This window comes from Brienomyrus brachyistius, chromosome 15 (assembly GCF_023856365.1).
Source record: "Brienomyrus brachyistius isolate T26 chromosome 15, BBRACH_0.4, whole genome shotgun sequence".
NCBI classification, from domain to species: domain Eukaryota; kingdom Metazoa; phylum Chordata; class Actinopteri; order Osteoglossiformes; family Mormyridae; genus Brienomyrus; species Brienomyrus brachyistius.
This window is the reverse complement of record NC_064547.1, coordinates 8,989,873-9,011,003: the sequence shown is the minus strand read 5'-3', so window position 1 is coordinate 9,011,003 and position 21,131 is coordinate 8,989,873. Positions and strand designations below refer to the sequence as shown.

Below are 21,131 nucleotides of genomic sequence, written 5' to 3'. Positions count from 1 at the left end.
GGGATTTCTATTAATAGAGGAAAGATGAGATTTGGGGAATAGAACATGAGAGTATTCGCAGTAGCAGAGGAAGCATACAGTAGTGTGGTGTTCGGAATCTTTACATTTTTATTCATAATGTTAAACACCTATACAGCATCCGTTCTTACTCTTTTGTTGTCTGTTTCTGTGAAGTCATTCTAATGAGATTTGAAGGGGAAGTTTCGGCTTGCTGTGAAAGAAAATTCGCTATTTTATACTTTTTATACTGAGTCTGATTTATATTTCATCGACGTAACGTCGGAGCTTTTGAATAATTCTTTTCTATTATAGTATCTTATTGTGTGCAGTATTTCTGCTATGATTTAGCAACTCATTTACATTCCCTATAAATGCTATTGTATATTAATAAGCATATTCTATGCTACTCAGTGAAACACTACATACAGTAACTATGAGAGCAGACTGTGGCAGATCTGTGAACTTCAAGTGAATCAGTTAAATGCGTAATGTAATAAAAAATTGTTTAAAAACATGCATTATGTTTTTTTAACTTTAATATGTAATATTATATATGAGAAAGCATTCTACCATTTTGGAGGTTTAATCAAAGTGAATGCAGAATTTTATTCATTATATTGAAACTTTCAGATTCCAGATGCTATAGGAAGTTTATATTATGAAGAAAAATGAGACTTTGGTAAAAGGCACCAGATGTCATTTCTGCATAGATTTCAGGGTTGTGTTTGTCACAATAAAACTGGAAAAACCATTTGACTCATTCTCATTTCCTCCATGCACGGAAAATAACCAGCAGACGTGATTTGTGGTTCATTGTATCTATGGTATTATGAATGTATTATTATGGTCATTAATTCATTAGTAATGGTTGACACTAATTATTTTAAATATTCTCTAAATCATCATCATGCCACATTTATAACTGCTACACGGCATGAAAAATGCAAATCATAAAACGTATTTTTAAAACCTGGCCACATAAAACACAGCAGCTCATTTTAAGCACCAATCTTTCAGCTAGTCCTGGACTCATAGTTAAATAAATTAAATATTGATTAAAAACAAGCGTTGTAATTTTCAGGGTGCTATGAATACTCTGCGCAAGTTCTGAGAAAAGTCATTCTGAATTGATCTCAACTGGGGAACGATGTCCACTTTCGCTGACGTGTTGTTTTTTTGAACAAGGTTCCGTCTTGGAGACTGGAATGTGGAGAGGAGTGACCGTCAGTGCCAGGAACCGTCTATCATCTCATCTTTTTCGTATTAATGCGGCACTTTCCAGTCTTAATGGCTTTATAATCGAATTTGGTGGCAGATTTGCTTGTTTCTCACCTTGCCGATCTGGGTATTCTCTGTGCGTGCCTCTCGCTTTTCCTCAGAGGGCCCAGGGTGACTGTCTGTGTACCACAGCACTCGCTTCTATAAGCCTCTTAGCAGCATTATGTTAGAATTAATCAATGCCTTCCACAGTGTCTTCCGCAGCAGTTACGAGCCCAGAGACTGCCTTTTACGCTGCAGAGCTCATTGAATGCTTGATCAGTCTCTATGGCGATGGCCTTTAAGAACGAGGGAAGCGGAGCTCAACAGCCGTATCGGGAGCTGAAATCAGATGCACGTGTGGCTTCTTGCAAATCCCCCTTAAAGGAGTGTTTAGTTTAGCCGGTGAGAATTACCAGGCTTTGTCCTCTTCCGTTAATTATGCTGTTAACACTAGTAGGGGAGTATTGGAGGTAGGGTTTTTTTTTTTGTGTTTAGTGACGCTGTTCGCTCGTTAAGTTGTGTGCCCTCCGCTGGTTTGCGTGCCAGGGTGTCTACAGGTGGCAGTCGTTGAAAAGCGTTGTGTGGGAAACAAACTGCCTGTGTTGTGCACATCTCTGGATATGGGGAAGCGATGCGGGGGGCGTCTGAGCACCTGTGGGGGCTGTAGTAAAACCTCCGCCTCGCTGCCGTCTTCTTGGCAGCGGTGAGACGGAAAAGCTTCGGGAAACACTCAAGTGCCCCATGAGCCCTGGTGGGAGGTGGGAAGAGTGAAAGAAGTGAACGGTAATGAAGAGTGCATCCCCTCTCGCTCTCAAAAAAGAAGAGATCCTCACAAAAAAAGCCCATTTACAGGGAATAACTGAAAGGGTTCCTCTCCTCAATGAATATGGGTATGCCTCGAAGGCTTAGGTGCTGCAATAGTGCACTGACTGGTTCTCCATTCTGTTATCTTCATCACCTGTTACATCAGGCTACAGTCTTCTAAATGTGGGGGAGAATAAACTGCACAGTACGTGCATCATTGTAAACTAGCAAAGATGCCTGAAAACTGCAGCCAAGCTGAAAGACCATTCGTGAACCTTTACTTTCATAAGAATCAGAAGATATTTCCTTTTCAGTATATCATACACATACAGTAGTTACTTTGCTTTTCATAACCTTGTAATCGGTGGGGTGCTTGTGCCCTGTGATGGATTGGCATCCCTCGCCCCCCCCCCCCCCCCCATGACCAAGATAAGCAATTGTAAGATGATTGGCCATTTACAACTGGACATTTTTCCTGAGGAGATCAGCATACATTAGCTCTACTGAAGCCACCTACCATGGTTATAGGGTTCGAAATGGATTCCACCTGGCGAACGTGCGCAGGTAGGAGACTGTCAGAAAAAGAGCTTCAACGATGTTCATTTGATTATGTCTTCATATCCAGTTGTGAGGTGTTGACCTGGGTTCGGCAGTTCCTAATGAAATCCCTGTGACAACATCTGTCCTCAATTCTGTCACTCGCTAGTCTAATGAGCACCAGATTCCTCTCACTCCCGGGCCACCTTGACATTTCGGGCCTGTTTTGGCTGTACCTGCTCCCAACATGCTCTCACTGAAAATGGCTTGCCTTTCATGGCATTCATCATTGATATTTTGCAAGCGACATATGGCCCTTTATTGTTTCATTTGCTGGCCCTTTTTAAGCCGAAGAATGTCAGCGGCGTGAGAGGCATCAAATATTGATGAATTTGTATGTGCGAGAGTACGCTATAGACAGGAGCCAGAAGTCTTCGCTTTGAGTCATTACAGAAAATCACTGAAGTGCATTCAGGTGACATCACAATGTGTCATTTTCTGGCACACAGTCATTAAATTATTCACTGGAATCCTAGATGCCACCTCACAGCCATGACTGTATTAGGAATGAGCAAAATAAATAAAACCTGCTTCGTGTCAAACTTGTCGAGTAATAGTTTAAATCAAGACCCTGCTTGGGAGTTCGCAGAGGTGTCCTGACACATTGATCAATAAAATGCGAGGGAATTTTCATAAATATTTAATAAACATTTGCAGTAATACATGCGGCGTTAACGGTCACAGAAGCAGATTTATTAAGAGGACCAGTATGTGAAGGCTGACCCAGCTTTATGACGTCTCAGAAGTAGATAAAATAGCTTTAGAATACTTTTGTTACCTGATTTAATGTTAGTAGCGCTTGCAGTATCCTGTTTTATAGTATTTGCATGCCATCTGTAAGGAGGCACTGATGTGGCAGTACAAAGCCAACTTCTCTTTTTTGTGGGGTGGGGGGTAGGCGGGGGGGGGCATGGTTGGTTTTTTTGCCTCTGCCGCTTATGTGACATTCAGGATGCGTACAGTTACGTAAGCCTGATGTGCCTTTGCATAGGCTACCTTAACTATGCAGAAATATTAATGCCTTCAGACGTTCATGTCAATGCTAGGTAATGATTGTATGCCTGCATGCTTTGTGCCATTAAGGAGTATTCTGAATGAAATGGCTTCTTGTTGAAATATAAACGCAATTTGGGAAGGTAGAACCAAAATGTAAATTCTGGGAAAAGTAATATATATGTCTCATGCATATCTTTTAATCGCAGGCATGCGTTTTTAGTCCAGAAGAGATCACTACAGAAGAGATCGCTACGCAAATGAAGTATCTACTGTATGAATCTGTATTTTAAAGAAACAGTTTTATAGAAATTTGTGCTGCGTTTGCAGTGGACAGAAGTGGGGATAAAACGATGTGGGAATTTGGGATCTGTGGAGTGGCTTATCATGGGTGATTTAATGATACAGCATAACTCCTGGCAGGGGAGAGATGTTCAAGCATCTGCCTGATATTAAGCCTCCGCAGCCTCAGTAATGTGTCTGTGGGCTGAGTTGCTTTGAACATAGGATGGTACAGGTTTGGGTTTCAGAATCTGGGTAACAGGCTTATGTTATCGGGCCTGGGATGGAACCTGGTTTTGGATCATGGCAGCAAACTGTCTAGATTAAATGAAATAACCCACAAAAAACCGATAGATAAGTAACTTTGCTTTTCCCACATTACTTAAATATATGTATGTATTTTTGAAGTATACTTTGCTGAACTTGGCAGTGGTTAACCCTGCTACGTCTCACTTCTGCCATGGCTCCACGTGAGCAGAGTTTGCATGTTCTCCCCGTGTCGTCATGGGGTTTCCTCCAGGTGCTTTGCTTTCCACCCACAGTCCAAAAACGTCCAAAAAAGGTGAATGGGGTTACTAAATTGCCCGTAGGTATGAATGGTGTGTGTGCCCTGTGACGGGTTGGTGCCCCCTGGGTTATTCTCTGCCTTCTACCAGTATCTTCCGAGCCCCTGCGACCCTGCATAGGACAAGTAGATATGGAAAATGGATGAACGGATTTTTCTGAATACACTTTGAAGTACTTTTTTTTTTATTAAAAAACATAGCAGGTGTCAAAGTTCCAGGGTTATTTTGTCTAAAGAATGTGGCTTAAGCAGAAACTATGGCTGCCTTCAGTCCAAAGCATAGAAAAGGAGGAGATGTGTGAGCCGCTGATCAGAAAGCAGTATGTGAGCTTCACTCCATTCAAGGAAAGCGCCATGAACCTTTGCACAAATAAAATTCCTGTTACACTTGCAGTAGAACAGTACTGGTTTTATGGTAATTGCTTTTAAAAATCTGATTTAAAAAAAATAACAACCACTGGTTTGGTCACTGCATGACTTAGTAGCACTTCAGTGTTAATAGCAAAGGTGGAAAGTTCAGGTTCAGAGAGCACAAATCCAGACCGACATTCTGGTTCTACCAACTAGTTGAGTATAAAGACTCACAGAGTACTCAACTGGTAGTTGAAACAAAATCTTGGTCTGGATTTGTACTTTCTGACGCATAACTTTCTTCTTCTGGTCAGTAGCGATACAGTATGTGTTCATTTTAAAAAGCTGTTAATTAGTTCACATGCAGGTTTTATTTAGATAATTTTAGAATACTTGCAGAGTTCAGTGGTTAGACATAAACAAAAATCGTATCAAACAAGTTAGTGTTATAGCCTTTAGCACCATGTCCCCCCCATTCTCTTGTGCACAGGATAAGCGGTTGGAAGATAAATGGATGATTGGATGGATGATATGATTCTGCAGTAGCAATTTACTAATGTTTATGTTTTTATTATGTGCATTTTCCCATTGAGCACTTATAGCAATACAATTCATTTTATTCTACACAAGCTAAGAAATATACAATAAACATACAGCTTGATGTAAAGTAATATGCTGTGTAGTATGTAGACATTCGTTTTGGTGGAGCTATACTCAAAGGCAGGGCGCGTTTAGTATTCAGCAGAGGACATCACATTTTTTCTTATCGAGTCAGCCACTTTTCGCCCATCGTCGAAGGGTAACGGCGTAAGGAGGAGAAAGGGGCAGCTAGATCAGGCAGAACAAAAATATGCGCGATATAATTCCCAGCGTTTGGTCACCTGGTTGTTGGATCAGACAGGGGAAAATGCTGCATTGATAAAAAACTAAATGTTTAAAACAAACATTGCAACTAAATCATCATGAAACACTTTTCCTTGGGGCAGCTCTGTAATATCATCAAACCTTTACACAGTAGGGTATTAAGGTACAGTAGCAAAGTAGGGGCATTGCCTTGCAATTATGATGTCTCGATTTCTGCAATAGAATTAGCAATAGTACGTGAACACCGTGATAACCTGAATGACAGTACAATGAAATGGGCTTTTTTCATCCCTCCCTCGGGGTGTGATTTTATTGAACATTGTAGACATCAGCAGAATGACACGCCTTCTGCTTACTGCTGCAGTAGTTAGATTTGCATTTATTATGCTTCCATTGAACTGCCTGAACAGATTTTTAGCGCATATTTTCGGCAGATATTTTCTATTTGCCCATGAGGTGATATTGCGACGTGATTCTTCGCTGATGATAATGATGAATGGTTTGTTTTATTGGCTGTGGTGCAGCCTTCTCCGCACACCAAAATGGGCTCTGTTCTTACTTTCATGTAGCCTCCTGTTTGTATGCATCTATTTTTCCTGCCCTGCTGTTGCAGGACTATGACCAATTTTTACTGAATTGCAAATTTGGAAAATTTCTGGTCTGTTATGGAGTAACAAGTAGGATGACGTCATGATGTACCTACGGTGCAACAGGGAAGTGGTTATTGGTAACTCTGCTAGCTGTCTGAATACAACTAAACTCAAGACTTAAGGTATCGTTTGCAACATTTTTGTTTCGCTGCAGTATTTAATTTGCTAAACCCAGAAAAATGTAAAGGAAAGTTCTGTTTATGTATTATGAAAATGTCACAAATTACAGGAGTCATTTCTGGTTTCCGCTAACCTTCTTTTCTTCTCTTGCTTAATGCCGTATGGTATTATGCCGTCTGTAGTTAACTGCCAACTGAGGAGACGCAGTAAACAACAATGAAACAAAATGAATATGCAAGTGCATGATTTCAGACTTTTGGGGGATTTTCATTGTCATTCGCCGTCTCGTGAGATCTGATATGTATCCATCTTCTTGTCCTCAAGATGCATGATTTTCATAGCGTTGTCAGTAATAAGGAAATGCCTCCTATCATCCAATCAAAACGTCCGGCATCCTGTTGCATGCTTTTCCTTGCTCTTGTGAGCCGATGGATTTATAAATCCATGCACAGTAGTCATTTACTTTTTTTTTGCTTGCCTCACTGGTATTGCTTCCTGAATGACGTTCTGTGTGTGTTTCATTTCTTAGAATTAATCCTTAATCATTTGGAATCTTTCGCCATAGCCTTTGACTTACTTGCTGCTTTATTATTTTGCGAATGAGAATACTAATGTGGAGCACATGAAACAATTAACCTTTCACCACATATTTTAAACCACTGTTTTTTTTATATGCATTATATGCATTTATATTACAGCCTGATTACATATTTTTCTTGCTTTTTTTAACTATATTTTGTAATCGTGCAGATTTTTTCTGCATAGTTAAAAAATACTTTTAGATTATTCTCCATACTATAAGTATACTAAAGTATTTCCATCTTTTGTTCATAAAGTCTCCAGGCAGATGCCTTTTGAAAATAGTTTTCAAGTTTGTATCATACATTCAATTGTCTCTTTCTTAAATTATAACTTTTTATGACTCTTAAATTATAACTTAAATATAGGCATGTTTAAGCAAATAATAAAGCAGTGAATAGTCAAAGGTTTATTAGTTGAACTGCAGTGCTTTTTCCAATGAAAATATGTCTGTTTATCGATCGTGATTTTTGAATTGTATTTAAGGGTTGTGTATTTGGCTCTGTGTGTGTGTGTGTGTATGTGTGTGTGTGTGTGTGTGTGTGCGCACGCGCGCGCACGCACAGATTTGTCTTATTTAGCTGTTTTCTCTAAAAACGACCTGTCTGTCACCTTAAATTCCCACACCTTTATAACTACATGTTTTTTAAACAGTATTTTTCAAAATGGAGTACACTTTTTAAGCATTTGAAATAGTTTCTTGACCTGTGTTTCTTGTTGTCTCTAAAGATTTTGTAATATTTTGGGTCACAAGTGAAGTGTGCATTATACCTCTTTTTTGTGTGACACAGCTATTGTTTTCAAATATTTTCTGATCTTCTTTTTAGATCCATTTTTTCTGATGTGTGTGTTCTTGAATGCCTTGTTTCCTCCATTTTCTCCATTCTTGATCCTAGGTCCCCTTACAAAGAAACAGAATGATGATTTAGGTGATAATGAAGGTACAGAAGATGAAGGTATTTTTGACAGCAAACTTTATGCATGACCAGGAACCTCCAATATTCTTCTTTATTTTTCTTAAATTTCTTGTTTTTTTTTGAGTGAAGACTTTTTCTTCCCATTTTTGCTGGATGTTTTGTCCTTTTTGCTTGTTCTAGAGTTTGTTTGTTTTCCAATTATTCTAGTTTCATTTTACTAAACATAACATGTTTTTGCTTGAATTATATTTTTAGTTTGTTTTTTTTTTTTTAAATGTTGCATCCCATCGAAAATGAATACATATACTGACTATTAATCCTTTTAGAAATTCTTAACGCTTTTTGTGCATGTTTTCCAACCCCGTGGTTTTTTTCAGGCAATGTTTGAACTCAGTAATTAGATCAAAATCAGACATACGTAAAACATACTAATCTCTGAAGTTTTATATCTAATGTTTAAAACATTTCCTATGCAGCATTGTATGTTCTTTCAATTCATATTGAAACAAGCTTAAGTAATGTATTTACATTTGAGTTTTGAGCATTTGAATACCTCCTGAATATTCAGGAGAAATATTTACTTATATTTACTGCAGTACTTAATGTTTTTAAGTTAATCTTTAAACTTTGTAAAGATTATGAAATAAACTGAATCACACAGAACAAAAGAGATATATAAGATATGGTTTAAAAGCAGCAAACCAACCTGGAATATTCCAGTAAGATTATAAATCCTAGTACCCACTATCAGCTTTTGGCATCAAAGAAGCCTGACAATACTTGCCTCTTTCTCAGGATCAGGGTCGGCTTATTACCCTGAAATTTGTCCAGATTTAGGGTATATGCTGCAAGATATACAAGATGTGTATGTCTGCAACATTCCTAAAGGGAAAACCCAGTGGAAGGATGCGTGAAAGAATAACATAAACCCCGAAGATATTAGGAAGAGTCCTTCTTTTAGCACATGCAGTTTCCGGCAGCAGAGGAACCTGGGGAAGATCCCAGGATGCTGGTGTGTGGAGAACATCTGCCCTGGTGGTGACACCAAGCCTGAAGCTGCTACCTCACAGGACAATGACTGATAAACTGACATACAACCAAGAATGAGCTCAGATTGTCTTCAAAGCCTGTTGTAATTGCAAGTGTGCTAATGTAAGTTTTGTGGAAAGGTCTGTAGAAGTACACAGGAGGACATCATCCCTAAAACAAGCCAAAGACAGCTGGAAACAGACCGACGCTGATGGCTAGCATGTACAAGGATACCTCTTATATGGGAGGACCTCTCACACCTTGAAAACGTCTCAAGATAACTGGGAGCAGACTGAAGCTGGTAGTGAAAATACTTCCTGGTTAGGTTATATTAGGACACCTTTTTCTCAAGCAGTTATACCAGAGAGACTGGAAATAGAGGTATATGGCAGGAGCCGTAACACTTCCAAAGACCACCGAAGACAGCTGGGAACTGAAGCTGGTAAAGAAAATAGTTCATGGCTAGGATGTACGAAGACGCCTCCTCCACAAACAGGCTGGAAACAAGTGTGTTGACAGCAATTGTTTCAGCATTATTTCCAAAATGGAAGTCTTTACCAATGGAGGAGGCTAAAGTTGGTGATTAGACCGAAGGATCGGAACCTCAATGAGCACCTGGATTGGTGCCATCTGGAAGGTTCGTTAAGCTGACCCTATCGCTACAGGAAACGCTTGGAAGAAAGTCCTATGCGTACATCAAATGCTGCTGCATTTTTGGCAGCAGTGTCGATACTATAGCTCTTCCAGAGGTCATGCAAGTGGAAAACAGGGTTCCTTAATGTGATGTATAACATGACCTACCTTAGCCACTTTGGCCAGGTCCCACGTCAGAGCTTGTAATGCTCTCTACTTTTGGGCATTCTTGTAGTTCCGGTAATTACAATAGATACAGTATATCAATGGGATTTGAAAGCTGTAGTGTACGGTGCTACGAAATACGTTGACAGTCCGCCTACCGCTGCCCACTCTTTTATTAATCCTAAGCAAATCCCCCAACTGTGTGGTAATTAGGAAAATATGCATGTCTAAGATTCTTGTTAATTAATCAGCAGGTATGGCTAAAACAATCGTGGAGCCATATGTATTTTTCAGATCTTGTGAAATAAGCTCTGATTACTCTTTTGTTACGGCTTGAATTAATCTGTGGCGATACGTTACCCCCCGAATGTGTTCATCATGAGATTACGGCATTAGAAGTGAGCGGAGGAATCGTTATGAGCTACTAGAAAGAATTTAATAGTTTGAGCTAGTAGTATAATCCTCTTTAATACTGTAGACAATATGCTTAGAAAACCATACACCATGACCTCAGCGGGGCCTTTTCTGAGAAAAATAAGGATTTTCTCCGGCTGCGGAAACAGTGGAAACCCTGGATCCAGTGCAGGAGGTGGATGGGGCCAAGATCCACACAGTATATATTCATTTTGGATGCTTTTCAACAGCTAGTGGTTTCTACAGAGAACTACGTTCTGATTTTTTTTAAACATTTAAATATTTAGCAGGGGCCTTTATCCAAAGCCTCATACAAAGTGAGAAAAGCTTGGGGGTCAAAGCACACCCAGTGTTCCAGAAGCTGTTAAAGACCTTGCTTGAGGACCCAACAGTGCTACAGTATGATTACCCTGGGAAGAATCTGCACGTTTTCGGACTTCAGCACAGCAATGAAATCGACACACTGTCCCAGAAGTCATTTGGAAGCATTCCGTTGTATCACTTTTGCCAGCTTTGGATGGAATTCTTTGGAATCAGCTTTGCTTGGTTAAAGGGGTGAATATAAAGCAGTAGAAAGATCACTCAGTGTTACAGTAAATACTCACTCTTAGTGCTGCTGAAACTAGCTATAATTCTTGAATCCCATCTCACTATGTCAGACTAAAAAGGATCCACAGTGATTATTTGGAATACAACTTAAGATCTTGTGTTAAACCAGTTACGGCAATACTGCTATGGGTCAGAAAGACTCTAATAAATTTGCAGCTGAAAAGAGCTGTGAATGAGTGATCTTCTGCTAGGGCTAACAGACTCCTGTTGCTGCTTTGTATCTGTAAGGAACTTTATGTCAGTCTAAAGTCACCTTATATGCAGATTTCATCCTTCTGTTGTTATAGAGAATTCCTTAAGTTTTCATTCAAAATGTGGCCTGGGAGTAGGCTACTGCTTCTCCAGTGGGCGCACCTAGTGTTAATTGCCGTACGTCTGTCTGCATATAGCCCCAGTGATTCAGAGATTTTTTTTTGTGATCACCTGGCTTGTGTCTCTGCCCTGCTGCCTTTCTATATGATTCAGCTGGCCCAGTGGGATTCATTTAATTTATCAAAGTTAATAAAAGGTGTAAGGTTTCTGACACAAATGACGGAAACCCGCTCACTTACAGCAGAGGTTCATCCTCTGTCTCTGTGCATCACAGTGCAGCCCTTTGCAATAATACACGGCTTTGTCTGCCGAGATGTGGAGATTAAAAGAAGGGGGGGCTCTTTCATGTTCCTCTGCGCTTCACAGTGAGCCCACCTTCCCAGCTCCCCACCCACGAACATGACCCAACCCGGCTATCTAGCTTAACCAAAAAAATACTGCGATTGCCGAGGAACTTGACATAAAATCCCTTTTTATTGTGTTTCAGTTCTTTCACAGTTGCTCTTGAGTTGACCTTAATGATTTTTTTTTTTTACATATTTTGTGTCCAAAAAACAAAACAAAAGGAAAGAACAGTGGTATCCATAAGAATCCTTTCCTTTTCTTCCATTCAAAATCTATCAATAATAAATTATTCAAAATGGGCATATTAATAAATCCTTTTTGTTACTTCATTTCTGTTTGAAAGCAGGCTGGTTTGTGGAATCCTTATTTTTAAAAAGTGTTTAGATTAGCTTTACAATAATAAGGACAATAAAATATCTTTAATTTTGAACATACATGCTGCTTAGGAAATTAACTTCAAAGAAAATGATCTTATTGGTAATTTATATAACTGTAAGCTAACCAAACCTAATCTGGAAGTTGCCAGATTGAATGATGTATTTTCCTTTTCCAGACATCCGCGAGAGTGGTAGCCCGAAACCAGTAATGGTATTTATCCACGGAGGATCTTACATGGAAGGAACTGGAAATATGTTCGATGGGAGCATCTTGGCAAGCTATGGGAATGTCATAGTCATCACCATGAACTACCGACTTGGAGTATTAGGTAAGGTAACCTTATTTTCTGTTCTCATTCACCATACTTCTAAATATACTTGCCTGTGAAACATTGATAAAAACTGAATTGTCACTTCTGTTCAAACAGACACACCAACAATTTTTGTACGCCTACTCTTGTCGGGACTTTTGATTGGCTCTTATTTTTCAATACGCCCAAACCAAGTTAATTCAGATATAGGTGTGAGTAGCCTAAACCAGTGTTTCTCAACCCACACCTCAGACAGTCCAAATTTTAGCTCCCTCCCAAGCCCTGGAGCAAGCAAAACCATGCACCTTCTGGGGCATTTTCAGCCATTTATTTCCACAAAGACAAAGTTAACAAATACTATAGGGGTACAAAGAAAATAACATTGCAATAGACATCCCTTATATCCATTATTATTTCATGATCCTCCTCTAGTAACAATAGGTCAATTACTTTTATTAGATATAAAAAAATTGTTTAACTTATTTTTAACTGCAAGTGTGTGATATTAACTGTATGCTTTTTAGGGTTGCCAGGTAAGTGACATTCAGTGTGAGAAATTGAATCATTGTTGAATACAAGATGTTCCACGTGGGCAATGTGTGGTTGGATCAGCTCAGGAGACCTACATTCCTGAAATTAAAAAGCAATTAATGAGTCTTAGAAGCTGTCAGCCATCTGATCTGTTGGTAACGCCGGCTTCTGTAATTCATCTGAAGAGATGGATGCCTCTGTCTCCTTATCATGTGTTTCTGTGGGAGAGCAGAGTGTGAAAGGCCAATTAAAATGCGCTTGACTATACTGTCAAAAAGAAGGAAATGAACTTGCTGTGAACGGCACCGTTGCTTTCTGTGGTCCTGGTCTGTTTGCTTTCTGTAATGTAGGACGGCTTGTTTGTGGTGCTTCCAGCCGTTGGCTTGTCATCTCTTCGCAAGCTGTTGGACGAAAAACGAATTCTAGTTGCTTTGGACCAGAATTTTACAACATTGTTGCAACCACAAGAGGCACTTGAGAAACAAATGATATAGTGTCATTCAGTGTAGCTGATATTTAAAATATGCTCACTGAATAACGTACAAGAAGCCTCAACTCGATTCACTCTTTTCAGGCAACGAAAGTATAAGCCTTTAACAATAACGTTTACTGTGTTATATTTCCGATTATGTTTTGTTTGATTACATTGTCTTCAGTTTTACTTTTGGCGGAAACAAAATTATTAGAACTATTGTTGAATTAACTCAGATGTGTTCAAGAGCTTGTAATATACTCACAAATGCAAACTTTAAGCTGATTAATTTTACTAATTAATGTTTGTAATATTTTTGTAGTTGAAATGTTTTGCATTGTCATTGACATTTTCAGAGTGGATTTTGATTAGTCAATAGTGTCTCCTAGCTTATTATGTATTAGTATCATTTATGTTTAACAAAGGCTGTAATTATAATATATATTGGGGGGGGGGGGGTGTACGTCCCCCCCAATATTCAGATACGCTCACAATCCCCCCCCCGCTCAATATATATTGTAATTACGTCCTTGGTCCCCCCCAATGTTGACTCCATGGTTACGGGCTTGATTATAATCCTTGCCATTTAATTAAATCATTTTCACAAATAGACCTGAGACTCTTTAGGACAGAGGCAGCTCTTGGAGACCTCGGTGTCTGGCACCTTCAGCTAGTTAATTTCCGACAGTAAATGATGCAGAATCACTTATGTGGTCTTAGATACTCTGCACTGGGCAGGCAGGGGTTGGTATGAATACAACAATATGATGAACACTGGACAGTAGGAAAAAAATGTTTCAGAAATACTCTGTACTTGCAATTATGGTATGTCCATAGTACCCTGATTATTTGAGTTATGTTTAGGAGTTTAGGCAATTTATTAACAGATTGTGAAAGTTCTTGGAAAACATTGCTATTCTGATAATTTAATGAAACAGTATATAATTAAGAGTTTTTTTAACTTAAGGATCATGTTTGTTGAAAGTAATAAGAGGAGTCTTTGTTAAACTGCAACTAAACACACATTAATTGCCATTTTACTTAACTGCTATTAGCCTTCAGTTTATTCATTAATCAGAGAAGACAGAAACCAGGGTTTCTCAGGGACAAATATTACTTCAATTTTTTGTGGTTCCTTTCTTATTTGATGTCCTTGCAATTTACCACAAAAAAAGTCCTTGAATTATCTTCACTGGAACCAACTGGGCTGCTCCTGTCAAGCTGACCAACACAATCCAGACATTTCACAGAACAAATTTTGCTCCCAGACAATACAAGTTGTGCAGTGATGAGCAAAGGGCTCAAACCGATGGACGGATCTTAGCTGTCAAATCCAACTTGTCACAATGAATGGATTTTAGCTTTTCAGCTCCTGGCCATTTATAGGATCTTGGTTGCTATACATGATCAAGGTTTCTTGATGCTTTGCCCTAGGACTGACATGCTTTACACAGAAAGTACGACACGTGGCAAAATTACAGTTCTGTCAGTGGAGGCAATTCTAGAGATTTTGGGGGCCCTAGGCAAAAAATTCCGTAGGGCCCTCCAACTCCGCCTCCACCCGCATGGTAAAATTTTTTACCATTATTTTACCTTGATGTGTAAATTCATAAACACAAGACCTTAATTTCAGTTTTGTTAAAAACAGAATACACAAATAAGGCAGATTTGTCGTTACAATGTATTATGTAACTGGCCGCCCTTGGGGGCCCCCTCCCAGCTCGGGGCCCCAGGCCATTGCCGGCCCTGCTTATCCTGTCACTGCACCTCTGTTTATCAGACATACACACACGAGCCAGAGAAAATGTGGCCTAACTAAAAAACTAATGCTTATTTGGTCTGGACTTTCGAGCTTCGTAGTTTTCTGGTAATATGACCCATGGTTACCTTGAATGTTCCCCCGCCCCGAGGAATGGTGGTATTGTGTGAACTGCTTGACTCTTTCTCCTGGCCAGTGAAATTGTAGTGTCAAGCTTTCCGGGTAAAGATCCTCACTGCATTACAGATAGGAGAGATGATTAAACTGAAATGGACAGTGAACATGAAAAATATTCTTTGGCAAGACATGATTCTTATGATTCTTATATTCTTGGAACATCATCCTAGGTCCACTGTCCTATATTCATCATTGTCCTTTTGTATGTAATGCATGTTTCTAAATTAATTGCGTACGCATCCATTGGATTAATGCAATACTGTACATACTGCAGTGCTACTGGAAAGGCGTGCTGACAGTGTGACAGTTTGGCATGTTGATCTGTGAAGGTTCTTTGCACATCTGGTAGCCTTGATTATTGAATATTAAGGTCACGCCGCAGTACGAACAGTATATTTCATACCTCAGAAGCTTCTTAAGCACCAACCCATGGGGGGCCATGTCAACACATACAAACCACTGTCTATTGTCCACAAAAACAATTAGTTACGAGTGCAGTCAGGACCAAGCAGGTAGATGTATTCCTTCAGCCAATAGCTTGCGGCTCCTCTTATAATTTAGTTTACTTTCTTTATTTCACTGCAAGTAGCATTCACACATTAATGGGATCGAACATTAATGACTAGCGAACCCATGTTCTTTTGCTGTGCTAGCTGAACTTTGGGAGGCTTGTTTAAATCGGCAGGTACTTGTTGGCACATGCAATTAACGTCAATTCTTATGCATGCATATTATTGAAAGGTCAAACCTCAGTGACAGGGAGGACGATGAGGTTTTGCATTTCCTTCACAGTCCTTAGCTGTATTCTAGAGCCATTTTAGAGTTTTTCTTGCTTTTTTAAATATGAATGGATCCTGTGAGCTGATTAGCACATATTGACCAGGAGTCAAAGAGAATGATAGTATTGTTCACTGTACTTTCTTTTTACTAAATGGGGACAGACACATACTGTGAACAAGAATGGCAGTAGAGTCAATTTTCTACCTGGTCTAACTGTAACTGATGTATTAAGGTTTTGTTTTGCAGTCCTTGCGCAGTAGTTGCTCTAACCACTGTTAAAAATTCTCGTAAATTCATTGTCTATAATTTTCAAATGGCTGATTTTATAATTTGAATTTTTTTTTTTTTATAATTTTTTTTTTATAATTTTTACTTCACAATTAATCTTATTTTAGTTTCTGATTGGGGAATTGTGGATGGGAATTACAAATTTAATATTTTTTTGAGAATACTATATTATTTTGAAATAATATATTTATAGCTATTGATGTCTCATCCAGAATGTCTCCATCCTTGGTCCAGCCTCAGAATCACCTCAATGTAGCTATTACTGCTTGCTTAATAGATTGATTAATATTGTCATGGATTGAGGAACATCATGTTCTGGATGTGTTAGTTACTCAGATTGCCGGTTCAAATCCCAGAGTCTGCAGTGTTTTTTCACCATGGGTCCCTTAATACCAAATGCTCTACAGACTGGATTCCCCTGCTTTCTCAATTGTATATTGCTTTGGAAAATAGCATCTCCTAAATAAATAAATGTCATGATTTCTACAGACCCCCATTAATAGCTAATCAATAAGTCCTGGGGCACTGCATGCAGTGTGGATCTGTAAGGCTGCATTCAGGAAAGGAGTTAAAAAATTGCATCAAACTCCATCAATCTTTTACAGACAATGATAATAATAATGATTGTTTTTTCAAATAAAAAACAAGAGGTTTATTAAGTTCAACACATAAAATAAAATAAAATAATAAAAATGTATCAGTTTTAAAGCAAATCCTACACAACTTGAATGCGTAATAAATAAAGCTAGGTTCATTCAAAATGACCATTAACCTGTGAATGAATTTTTACGATAACCATAAATATAACATAGTTCAGTTTAATCTATGAATCAGTGCTTTAATACAGTTTTATTTCTGTGATAAATAAGCAAATAACACTAAGCCTAGAGAGAACCTGTTTTTGTTAAAAAAAATCATACTGATGCAAGTGAGAGGGGTTAATTTCAGTTGTAGAAAATTAAATGTAAAAAATAAAAAGCTTTTTACAATTGTTGATTATTTATTGTGACTCTGTGACTTTCAGATCTCAGGCTGTGAACCTGTTACTCGCTTTTCAGTTTCAGATTAAGAAATGACAAAATTTTGTGTCAGTCTGCCAGACAGCTATAATCTTTTGAGAGCATTTGTAAAACAGATTGCTTCCATCTGTATTTGCATACATATAATGAGAATATTGTCTGTCTGTCTGTCTGTCTGTCTGTCTGTCTGTCATCCATCCATCCATCCATCCATATATCATGGTTAGGGTCTCCTGAAGCTTATCTCAGGCAGCAGTGGACACAACACTGGGAAATGAACATCGTGTTTAATAAACAGCCTGCACTGTGTGTGTGTGCCGTGTGTCTCCCCGTATAGTAACACCCAAAGTAATACAGTCGAACCTCGTTACTACGTACCCCGGATACGTTTTCACCTTTTCAACGTACAGGTTTCTAATTCCCCTTTTTTAGCCTATGTATTATTCCAATAGCAGCCATTGCTTACAGCGTACACCCTTACAGCGTAAACTTCGGTACAACATCCAAATTTCTAGAGAAAATACGAAAACTAACCATCGTTACAACGTACAGCTCTTTCCCCGCCCACCACAACTTGTGTCGCTACATCTACCTGTATCTACCTGATCTTCGCCCGACAATACACATTTGTCTATTGCGTTGCTTGCCGTTAAATGAGTTGCCTTGACCGATTGTTACTGGACTGCGTAGTAATGGCTTGTTAAGTGTTGTGTGCGTTTTTTTTGTTTATTAAACCTTGTGAAATACCGGTGATGCTGGTAATTGTGAATTCAGAATAATAATGGAAGTAAAGGATTTTATGATTTAATTTGACCAATATTTCATTAATATTTTCAGGCCAAATGGCAATTTGGATGCGAATGTTTATTTTATAAATCCATTTTGACTAGCCGTTGTGTATTTTCGTTGCCGTTTATCGCCGTAATCGTGAGTAATTTAAGGAAAATTTCAAGGATCCAAATGAGCTTTGTCGAATTATTTAACAAGTAATAATGTATTCGTTTGTTTTGTAGTCAACTTAAGGGTCTGTTCTATTAAAGTTTTATCATTTACGTGGATATTTCGTGAGTTCTTTCATCCGTCTTCCACTAAGTGGTTACAACGTTCTATGCTTATAACGTACATGTTTTTGATATCCCGTCTTGTACGTAGTAACGAGGTTCGACCGTAATAATAATAATCCATTCATCTTCTAACCACTTATCCTGGCCAGGGTTGTCTGTTTCTGTCAGTGTAGGGCCCAGTCTGCAGTACATCCTGGGCAGAGCTGGAGTCTGTTTCTGGCAGTGTAGGGCCCAGTCTGCAGTACATCCTGGGCAGGGCTGGAGCCTGTTTCTGGCAGTGTAGGGCCCAGTCTGCAGTACATCCTGGGCAGGGCTGGAGCCTGTTTCTGGCAGTGTAGGGCCCAGTCTGCAGTACATCCTGGGCAGGGCTGGAGCCTGTTTCTGGCAGTGTAGGGCCCAGTCTGCAGTACATCCTGGGCAGGGCTGGAGCCTGTTTCTGGCAGTGTAGGGCCCAGTCTGCAGTAAATCCTGGGCAGGGCTGGAGCCTGTTTCTGGCAGTGTAGGGCCCAGTCTGCAGTAAATCCTGGGCAGGGCTGGAGCCTGTTTCTGGCAGTGTAGGGCCCAGGTCTGCAATACATCCTGGGCAGAGCTGGATCCTGGTTCTGGCAGTGTAGGGCCCAGTCTGTAGTACATCCTGCGCAGGGATGGAGCCTGTTTCTGGCAGTGTAGGGCCCAGGTCTGCGGTACATCCTGGGCAGGGCTGGAGTCTGTTTCTGGCAGTGTAGGGCCCAGGTCTACAGTACATCCTGGGCAGGGCTGGAGCCTGTTTCTGGCAGTGTAGGGCCCAGGTCTGCAGTACATCCTGGGCAGGGCTGGAGCCTGTTTCTGGCAGTGCAGGGCCCAGTCTGCGGTACATCCTGGGCAGGGCTGGAGTCTGTTTCTGGCAGTGTAGGGCCCAGGTCTGCGGTACATCCTGGGCAGGGCTGGAGTCTGTTACTGGCAGTGTAGGGCCCAGGTCTGCAGTACATCCTGGGCAGGGCTGGAGCCTGTTTCTGGCAGTGCAGGGCCCAGTCTGCGGTACATCCTGGGCAGGGCTGGAGCCGGTTTCTGGCAGTGTAGGGCCCAGGTCTGCGGTACATCCTGGGCAGGGCTGAAGTCTGTTTCTGGCAGTGTAGGGCCCAGGTCTGCGGTACATCCTGGGCAGGGCTGAAGTCTGTTTCTGGCAGTGTAGGGCCCAGGTCTGCGGTACATCCTGGGCAGGGCTGGAGTCTGTTTCTGGCAGTGTAGGGCCCAGGTCTGCAGTACATCCTGGGCAGGGCTGGAGCCTGTTTCTGGCAGTGCAGGGCCCAGTCTGCGGTACATCCTGGGCAGGGCTGGAGCCTGTTTCTGGCAGTGTAGGGCCCAGTCTGCAGTACATCCTGGGCAGGTTGCCCATTGCAGGGCTCAACGCTCATGCATAATTTAGAAATATGGTTATTAAAACTCTCTGCTGTGTTTGTGTAATGTACATGTTCAACAACAACAACAACAACAACAACAACAATAATAATAATAATAAATTCTCTACCTCAGGGTACCAGGTGGTTATACCTGGCACTGTGGGGTTATAGGTGGGGGCACACCCTGGATGGGATGCCAGTCCAGAGCAAGACACATACACGCACACACTTGTATGCTTTGGGCAACATTGAGACAGCAGTTAACCTAACTGCATATCTTTGGACTGTGAGAGGAAACCTGATGATGCAGAGGAAGCCCACGTGACTCTAGGAGAACATGAAGGATTCAGGCGCCCAGTGCTGGAGGAGTGAGGCAAGAGTACTACCCACACTGGACTCCAGGGCACAGTAAAAATGTATCAGATTTCAGGTACAATATTGTTTGGTAGTTGCAGTGTATGATGGTTAAATATAGCAATTCAGCAGGAAAACTGCACTTCATAAACGTTTACATTTAAATAAATCAATGTTAGACTGAGATGAGTAGTTAGCTTTGGGGTATCTTACTTTATTTTGAGACATAAGTCACTTGGTAAAATGCTTGCGCAAGCTATCCTTAAATTATTACTATGATTAAAACTAAGACAATAAAACAGAAGTAAAAAATATTATCCTTCTTTTCACTAGTGGGAATATCATGTACTGATGGAGCGTATTTATGACGATGTCTGTTGTTTTCAGCCATTTCCCCTTCTTCATTTAGGAGAAATGAACTTTTGTTTACATTGCATTGTGAAAATGCTATGTTTACAACCTTCAATGAAATAAGGATGCGAGTCTCGGTATTATTTACATAAAATATGCTGCATGTGCTGCTTATCGAGTGGAGATTCATGGTGAGCCTGCCGGTCCATTGTAAAGTGCACTCACACACAATGTGCAATTTTGAGATGTCAATTTTCCTAAACGCATGTTGTGGGATTGATGGAGGAGACAGGAGTTCCTTGGAAAAAAAAACTGTATAGGCTGGGGTGGACATGCAAACTCCTCACACTCACAGTGTAGATGGGACTGAAAGCCCTGATCATACAAATGCCAGGTGATACCACTAGACTCCATCCTGCTCTTGTCCTTTAATTTGCTATCTGTAGTATAGCAGATGACAGCTTTGCCTTATTCAATTTTTAAAATTTCTTTGCCACATAATTGCTTCTTGAACCGAAAACCATTTTGTCTTTAATCTATTTTTTAATCTTTGACCTAAAACATATTGTGTAGTCCTTCAAATGACGAAAGTCAGTATGACTTTACTCGTGTGAGTCATTTATATGACACAATATACACTGTTCAGACAAGCTGTATTAACCATGGTAATCCAATTAAATGCACCTTTACCATATGTCTGTGCTTAATGTCAGGAAGAAAATGTGCTGCTGGATATTTCAACGGAGTTAATTGGCTTTTATCCTCAGAAGATTCAGAAGT

At 40.0% G+C, this 21,131-nt stretch overlaps 1 protein-coding gene across 8 annotated transcripts in view; it reads left to right on the top strand.

Annotated features, from left to right (window-relative positions):
* Positions 1–21,131, top strand: part of nlgn1 (neuroligin 1) — a 170,342-nt gene that overhangs the window by 61,324 nt on the left and 87,887 nt on the right. For 6 of the 8 annotated variants that reach the window (XM_048975915.1, XM_048975916.1, XM_048975918.1 and 3 more), the window contains 2 exons: positions 7,962–8,021; positions 12,043–12,195. In XM_048975915.1, coding sequence (XP_048831872.1) covers positions 7,962–8,021; positions 12,043–12,195 — 213 coding nt within the window. The remainder of the gene's footprint in view (positions 1–7,961; positions 8,022–12,042; positions 12,196–21,131) is intronic. The other 2 variants (XM_048975920.1, XM_048975919.1) reach the window with 1 other exon arrangement.